General features: G+C 34.3%; 1 protein-coding gene across 11 annotated transcripts in view; it reads right to left on the reverse strand.

The window, feature by feature from the left end:
• LOC108969222 overlaps positions 1-9,300 on the reverse strand; it is a gene marked incomplete at its 3' end in the record, with an annotated part of 14,444 nt that overhangs the window by 1,797 nt on the left and 3,347 nt on the right. For 8 of the 11 annotated variants that reach the window (XM_018933807.1, XM_018933811.1, XM_018933808.1 and 5 more), the window contains 2 exon segments: positions 623-1,970; positions 2,028-2,296. In XM_018933807.1, coding sequence (XP_018789352.1) covers positions 623-1,958 — 1,336 coding nt within the window. 11 annotated transcript variants of the gene reach the window in all.

A 9,300-nucleotide genomic window follows, 5' to 3' on the forward strand; every position in this document is an offset into this window, starting at 1 on the left:
TTCTAGTTTTTCAATAAAAATTAAGAACCGTGAAAAAGAATAAATTGTAAAGAAACTCCATTAAAATTAAAATTATTTATTTGGAGAATAAAATTATGAAATTTAAAAATTTTATTTGAATATTCTCTCATGGTCGATTCTCACAATACATCCTCGTACATAACCCTGAGGCATGTTTAGCCAGGTTGAAGTGAATCTGTAAAGTATATCTGATAAGAGAACACCACTAAAGACTAAAAGCATTCAAAAATTTATATTTTTGATAAGAAACAAGAGAAATATTAAGGAATAAATTACTCTACCGTATTTTAAGTATGCGTTTCTTGAACTTATACTATATTAGTAAATGTATAAAAAATGTTCCGTTTTGTAACTCTAGGAGAATTTTATATGCACCCTATTGTTATAAACAAAATCAGAGTTTATTTCATAAAAATAAATGCACAAAAGCAAGTTGTATTAAATTAAACCAGCGAAAAGTAAAAAGATTTCTATCTGAACAACTATCGATACTAATAATAATATTTTTGAAAACTTTGATTGGTCAGTCTACCGATAGTTTTGCACTTCTAATTGTTATTCAATGATATGGTCATACTGGACTTATCTGCAAGTCACTTACCGGATGGAAAAACATATATGCTGTTAACATGTGAGAACGAGTCATCATCTACGTCCTTTATGGGGTCATATGTACCATAATTTTCATGGGGTAAGCCATCATATGTATCACTTTCGATGGGAGGAAACAATTGTTCTTGCTGGTAATTCATTCGTTCTCTTCGATTGTTTTTACTAAGCCCTTGTTGATCATCGTATTGCGGTTGAAGGTCGTCATTCTGTACATATTCATCGTTTTGCATATCTTCAGTTGGTTCGAATAGTTTTTCGTAATTGTCGTAAGAGTGAAAGACAGAAGGGTGAAGGGAAGGTTTACTGTATGATCTGTGGATTGTATGATATTTCCCTTGTGTATTTTGATTCTCAAAGAGACGCCGTTGCCCATACATTTCATGAGTTCTGTGCATCCGCTTGGTGTATTTTGGTAAGATTGGGTTAGTGTTTTTCTGTTGCCCTAGTCCGTTTGAATCTGCATGTCGCGCCTCAGAGTTCATACTGTTTCCGACGAAGTTGTCTGTCACTGCACCATGAAAGTTTTTATAGAACTTGTCAATAATGTTATGAGGCACAGCAATGGGTTTGGTTATATTTGGCAAGCGTTGTAATTGTAAGCGTATGAGAATAAGATTTTTTATTGATTCTAAGCTTTTGAGCTTCACTTTTTCTCGCATTTGACATGATTCGCAGACATTAACAATGGCTTGTGTACTTCTTGGTGGTACAGCTTGAGTTGATTTAACATCAGAGTGTTGCAAAGTATGGGTGTGGTGTTCAAATAAACTTCCACGATTTAAAAGTTTAACACCTCCTTCCTGCAGAATATGATTAGCGTATAGTGACAGTTTATGTCTTTGTATTGCGGATGATGAAATAACATTAGCCATCAAACAAATTGTCTGAATCACTGGTTTTGTTTCATCATGAAATGTCGCATTTTTTGGTCTTAGTAAAATAACTGGTTCTTCTAATATCAAAACTAGTGTCTGAATAATTGTTTTGCTAATTATTTCATCCTCGTTACTATATGAAAAGTTGTTTTTTGAAAAATGTTGCCACTTCAAATTTGTCAAGGATTTCGAACTCATTCTGTCATTATAGTCACGTGGTACCATATAGTGCATCATATAATCCAAGCGGCCATCATTAGCAAACTGGTAATTATCCATATCACTTGCTAACTCAGAGTTAACTATACTATCTGTTAATATAAAAAAAGTAAAAACTGCTATCCACAGACGTGACTTTGATTCTTTCCGCCGTAATTGATACAGCCGACCTCTAGAGCCATCACAAATCATACTCTGCAGAATACAATAGAGAAACATACATATGTACATATCGCATACCCACTACAAAGGTAACACAATTCAAATATTTATTTGTCAGATTTCACACATTGTACTTGCCTATGTTAATTATTGTCAAAACGAGTTAAAACAACCACACGTACATTGAATTCGACCTTCTAACAGAAGCTCGAATTACTCATTTGCGTATCCGAGTATTTTCATATAAAACGTTCAATATATTTTGTTTCTCCTAAATTTCGCTAATAATACACAATGCTAGCTCATGTAATTTCAAATAGACCAATATACCAGCGGTTACATGGTAACACCAAAACTATAGCCTTGTGGTCGGTGATCCGTTGATCTCATTTTGTTGGCGTATTAAACTAAAAATGGAAATAGAATGTTAGTCAATGTGTTGTAGTTATATTTTATTGTTGCAAAATGTAAAAAGGTTATAATTCATTCATTTATTTTTCATATGTATTGCTTAGAAAATGAGCCGTCATCTTTATTGCAAGACGTCAAGTACGATTATAAATACATTAGTTATTGGCTAAGCTGTAAAATACAGACTTTCATCGCTAATTAAATTGGATCTCAAATCAAGTGGTTGCCGTCACTGCCCTCAATATAGTGATAGCAGTATAGACATAGAGGAAATTAATTAAATGCGTATTTTGCTTGACCAGCTCCATAATCTCTTTGACGAGTTTGGCCGCTGACGCAAGTGTTTATTTTATTAGTTAAGCGTGATTTCAAAATTACACAATGGATTCCCATTTTCCCTTGTTTTCATGAACCACAAGATTTATTTGCATCTTTCCAATTCTGACTGGGTCCGCAAATATTAAATTAAGATCTAGAGACATAATTACAGTATTTTTGCTGTAGTTGCAATGGCGGAAATTATTCCTGAAGAAATTGCGAGCTGCTCTTTCTTTTGGTTTCGACCTACGGTACGATGCAGTACTATCAGAATTACGAGCTCATATAAAGTTTAAAGATGCTTTATTTTGATTTTTCGCGATAGGTACTCTTAAAGTATACATAATTTCCCATTGCTAGCTGTCAATTTCATACGAGCATATTTACAGTTAATAAAAATTAGTTACAGCTCCTCGTTACACGTGTTTGTAAATTTGCATAACAATAGCGGAAAACTAAGTTCTTTCTGTTTTTTTTTTTTCTTTTGCGAATTATATACAAAAGACTTGTAAGTACCATTAGTATGTTAATTAGGGTCTTTTCTAGGTAAAAATTATAGCACACTGCCAGATTAGCGAGGACAAACCGTGCCGTAAGAATAAAAAATAATAACATAATACTCTAACAAGACGAAATCGAGGAGAACACCAGTATTGCCATTAGCAACCAAACCAATGATGAGGTTGAAATTGATGAAATAAATGATTTCAAGGCCACAAAGAATAGTTCACGCAATAATACTGCTTTGCAAATTTGTATGCTACCCAAAAGCACAAAGTTTTAAATTTGAAGAGTGCTGAGTTTTATGCTTTTATTGGCACCATTTTTTCATGGACTACCGCAAACTTCCATGTTGGAAGGATTATTGGAGTACAAGTGAATATTTCTGCTTGCCAATTATTAGTAAGACTATGACTCGTTAATAATAATTCGATGGTACCGAAAGATAATAAGGAGAGCCTATACAGACTTTACCCTATAATAGATTTGGAAAAGTATACAATGGAACTCGCAAACTTTCCGTGGATGAATCGATGATACTATTTAAAAGACGAAATGTTATGAAACAATATTGTCCAATAAAGCACTTCAATGAGGATAATGTGTGGTATTTGGACATGGTTATGTACTGAAGAAAAATGGGGAAAAAATATTTTTTTCTTGAAAAAGTAAAAACGGACAGCGGACAACGGACTATGGTGTAGTACGATCGTGAAAACCGAATGGAAAAAAGTTGAAAAAGTAGATAATGATTTTAGATTATCCTCTACTGGCATAAGTTCCACCGACATCCAATTTTCATGGATCAGAAGCTACGGCCGTTTCAAGAAGAGATCAAAAAGGTTTTGTTAATAGCCGAGCAACGACGAATTGCTTATGGCCTTGACAGGAAATTGAAAAAGTGGTGTCATCAAATTTTTTGCTAGAAATTGCGTTCTTCAATAGCTTTGTGATTTACTGTCAATCGCTTGAGAAATGTACGCTTCTACAATTCTGTTAGTTTAGGGTTGATGACCCAAAACGATGTTAACTTGAAACGGAAAAGCTTGCAATCTAAATATAACAATAGCTTTCTGGGCGATTAGCGTCCGTTTGCAAAGATGTTCCATTGGAAAATCTCGGTGTGAATTGGCCAGTTTTCATGACGAACCAGGAAGATGTGAAGATTTTAACTATACTTACAGATCTCCGAAAATATCTTAACTTGGAAGTCTTCGACTATCTCTTTCATTGAGCGGACGTGTTTTCTAATCGCGGGTTTTCTTTTGTGCTTTACGCTTTATTCGTATATTCCTTTTTGCATATGAGTGCACCTGTTTTCGTTTTACTTTGTTCGTACGGTTACTCGCGTAAAAAACAGGGTATATTAGATTTATTATGGCCCCAGGGCCGCCTAATCTCGGGGAAAACAGTTTTGTTTTTGCTTGCCTCTAGCCCCAACCCCAAAAAGAAAAAACTTGCATACAAACCACTTGAAAATTTTCCAGAACTGCCTCAAATTAAAAAAGATTGCCCAAAGTTTGTTCTAATATCTGCAGCAGATTTCCACATACTCTTGCTTCGCTGTGCAAGCAAAAGCTTAGAATCAATAAGTGAGGAAATTTTATCTATCACCGAATTACGTGATGGTAATCTACTCTTACTTGTTAAATATCGGAAGATCGCTAAAAAAAATTCTTACAACAAAGAAATTAAATGGAATTTGCGATGTTAAAGTTAAGTTACACGACAATTTGAATTGCTCTAAAGGTACAATTTACGCTCTATGTTTCTAAATGACATTGCAGAATATGAAATTGCTGACAATTTAAAAGATCAGGAAGTTACTTTTGCGTATAAATTCACTAAAAATATAGAAAGCAAGCAATGACCTAGTTTTGTGATACTTCTTTCCTTTGACGTCTACAAACTTCCAGAAAAAATCGGTCTTTGGCGCACAGTGCGGATTAGAGCATATTTCCCTAACCCCATGAGGTGTAAACCTGAGCAATTTGCACAAAATGTGCGGTTGCAAGGCGAGGGGAGATGAGGCGAGAAATTGCACATATCGCAGACAGGGTTGTTGTTGCAACGTTTCGTTGTGTGACCTAGAAGCTGGCAACTCGATCATCCTTCCTCTACACGCCCTTGTCCTAAATACCTACAATGCAAACGTATTCTAAAAATAAAAACAGAAAATAAATGCTCAATGTGAGAAGCACTAAGGCTATACAAACAACAATTACCCCCTATCCCCGCAAACACTTATTTCGCTTCTGTTACAAAAGAAAATACAAACAAGCAAATAACAAACCTGATTTCCCACCGCTCATCACCTCCTCCCCTACCACTCTCCACAGACACTGTACTAAAATCCCCAACAGCTTATCCTCATCCACAACAAAAGCAAACCATGATAGTAAACAAAAACAATTTTGTAATTGATAACCATCTAAACTCACCAAATGAAACTACAAAAGGAACAACAAAAAACCTTCCTAACCTAACGCTTACCCAAATAAAAATAAACCCAACCAAAATAAGCATACCACTCGTTATTATAATATCCACAACAGATTCAAAAAAAAAAAAAACGCGATATAATCGGACCTATCCAAACACCCGTAGTTTTACTTGGCGATTTCAATGCCTGGAGCCCTCTTTGGGGTTCCACACGTACTAACAAAAAACGTAAAACCAGAGAAGGCCTTTTATTAGTAGAAAACTTGATAATTTTAAACGACAGTTCTCCTTCGCATTTTTCTACACACAATTCGTTCACGAATGTCGACCTTGCCATTTGTTCTTCTGTTATCGCCCTCAAACTTAACAGCCAAACACTAACTGATCTTTATAACAGCGATCATTTCTCCATTACAGCCCCTTTATCAAGAAAAGGGTCGGCGAAACCAAAATTTCTGTTGGACAAGGCTAATTGGTCCAAATTTCAACAATTCTGCGAAAATTTGTCTGCTGCAAGTCTCATAGACGATAATATAAATAAAGAAACAGCTACGATTACCAAAATAATAAAAACTTCTGCTCACCTACCTATCCCCCAAACGGGTAAAAAAAATCTTCAAAAATCATGTGCCTTATTGGTTAACGGAGTTATCTAAACATAGAGAAGAAAAGCAATCACTATGGTTAATTTACAAAAGGACTCGCTATATTGATAATCTAATGAAATACTAAAAAACCAATGCAGTGTTTCGGAAAAATATTAAATAAGCTAAGAGGACTTGCTTACAAAAACTTACCGAAGCTAACGCTCCGTTAACAAATCCCAAGAAATTATGGGTCGACATACCCCCCACCCCAAGTGGTCCAGTTTTCGACTCAAAAGAAATAGCTAATCATTTCGCCTCTGTATGGTCCGTTTATTTGAAAGATTCAAACTTCCATCCCTCGCTTGTATCAATCGCTGACAATATTTTATGTCAAGGTGTCTACCCTCAAAGCTGGAAAAATGCAGTGATTGTAGCAATTCCTAAATCCAATGTAGTGTCTACAGATGTTCTTGGTTACAGGCCAATATCACTCCTTTGTTGCATGGGCAAACTATTGGAAAAAATCATATCAAAACGTATCTCGTGGTTCGCATTAAATAAAAACCTTCTCAGCCAAAACCATGTGATATCTAAGGCAGGGCAAGGCACTATGGATGCCTTACTCTATTTTGATCCAAAACTGCTTTATCGAAAAAAAGCACATATAAAGCCTCAGTTTGGATTTCGAAAAAGCTTTAGACAGAGTTGGTTCTCATGTCATTCAACGACAACTTGAGAAGTGGCAATTTGGTGAAAAGTATTTAACTTTATTAAATGTTTCCTAATTAATCGGAAATTCGTGACTAAAATCAAAAATACTTTTTCGAACACGTACAATATGTACAACGGAATACCACAAGGATCACCATTGTCTGTCATACTATTTGTAATCGCATTTAACGAAATCAGTATGATAATCTCTAAATATAAACTCATTTCGCATATTATTTATGCTGATGATGTGCTGTTCCTCTCCAAGCAAAATTTTCTTAATACTGTTAAAAATGCCTTCTTAAAAATCCTTTCTGATATTTCAAATTGTTCAGGTGCGAATATTTCTATAAGCAAATGCAAATTATTCCATATCTGTAGAAAACACAAATGCAATAACTTCAATCTTATCTATAATAATGTAAATATTGTAAATACTACTAGTCTTAAATTCCTAGGTTTAATATTTGATAAGAGACTTACTTTTAAGGAACATTGTACAAATCTACGTAAGCAATTAATTTCTAGACTTAATAATATATAATTAAGAATCTGTCATCAAAATATTGTTTAATTCACATGTGATTATGGTCTCCCTATCTACGGCAATTGTGCCAAAAGCAACATAAAGCAAATCTTTGCACCATATCATGCAGCCGTTAGTAGAAGTATTCGGGCATTCCCAACATCACCAATAAAGTTCACATTAGCGGAAGCCGGACTCCCATCCATCGAGGAAAGAGTTTTACGCAAAAGCTTATTCCAAAACAACTATTATGTAATAACAAGCTCTTATATGGTAGTAAAAGCCAAATGGACCGACGATTCAAACTCCAATACTTCTCCCACTATTTCTAAATACACTAAATTAGCTAAGGATCTAGGTATAGCTTAGTATCCAGCTCTCAAGAAATATACAAACTTCATATAAAAAACCGCTTAAGAAACGGTCAAGTAACTTTCCTGCGATAAATTTACTTCTGCTAGTATGCAGCTCTAGAGAAATATAGTACTAATTTTTAATACATTTTTTCAATAAAATGCGAATATGGCAAACCTAGTTTTGCGAAGAAACATCAAGTCAACAATTGTTTCTTGAACGAAATTCAAAGTAAATTAGTATATTTCTAATTTGCGCAATTAAATTAGTTAAAATCATTATTATGAAGTATATTTCATTTTGAAATGTTGTATAAAGCTTTCCAATCATCAAAAACATTCCTTAAATCAAATATTGAAAATATTTATGTTACTACACACATACATACATACATAATACCCACAAAGTTTATTTTCTTTGTTTATTCTCTCTTGCTCCTCTAATGTGGATCATTCACAATGCGTAACCAGATGTCAAAACTACTTGAAGAAATAATGTATTTTTTTTTTCTTGATGAATTAATTGAGAGCTGGATACCAACCTTATAATAACTACACCTGAGGAAAAACCTACTTCTTTTGCCCCATCATGGCTACTCAAAGAATCTTCGTTCAAGCTACATCTTCAACACCATCATAAATGTAACTCCAATTCCAGGGTATATCAAAGTTTGTTCAAAGAGCTCATTGTGCAACACTACGTAGATTGGCAACTCATTTTTACTGACGCTTCGAAGGCCAACTTCTACACGTCTTTTGCTATTGTTGATAACGTTGGAAATACGTTAAAAGCTGGACTCCTGTCCAATTACAGCTCAGTATACACCGCAGAAGCAGCAGCCATCTATAATGCGCTATCCCTAGTACAAAAMTCTAACTTAAAAACATTAGTATGTACTGATAGCAAGTCTACAATCTCAGCTCTCCTAAATGCATCTAACAAATCATACCTCATTGCGCAAATTAGAAATATACTACATAATCCATTTAATCGCTTCAAAACAAAAAGCTATAAAAGTTAATGCTTGGAAGAATGTGCAACACCACTAAGCTATCTGCAACCAATAGGGCAAAAAAACCTGCTTATCCACCATCAGGCCGTTGCCACGATATAAAAGCCTTTTTTCGCCTACGCCTTGGTCATACGTCATTAATTCCCATTTATTAAATGGAAACCGTAATTTATCCTGTCCATATTATAGTTCGTCGTCCTTAACCATAACACATCTACTGGATGAATGCCCCTTCTTCAATTYAGCAAGGACCAGTATATTTCAGAATAATGAAGCTTTTGATTTATTAAAAATAACGTATATTGTAAACATCACTAAAATATCTGAATACCTATCTCGTACAAAGTTGAAGAAATGTATTTAAGTTATCCTTACTTTTTAAAATTTATTTTTAACATATGTTTTTAGTTCATATAAACATATTGCTTGTAAATAATTTTTAAATGGAAGGTTCCATCTTTATTATTTAAGTCGTTTATATTAAAACCATGCGCTGAAAGCCTCTGTAGCTAGTGCTCCTTATATTTAATGTATAATAATAATTGTATT

The sequence above is a fragment of the Bactrocera latifrons genome, unplaced genomic scaffold (genome assembly GCF_001853355.1).
Source record: "Bactrocera latifrons isolate USDA-ARS-PBARC rearing strain unplaced genomic scaffold, ASM185335v1 scaffold_244, whole genome shotgun sequence".
NCBI classification, from domain to species: domain Eukaryota; kingdom Metazoa; phylum Arthropoda; class Insecta; order Diptera; family Tephritidae; genus Bactrocera; species Bactrocera latifrons.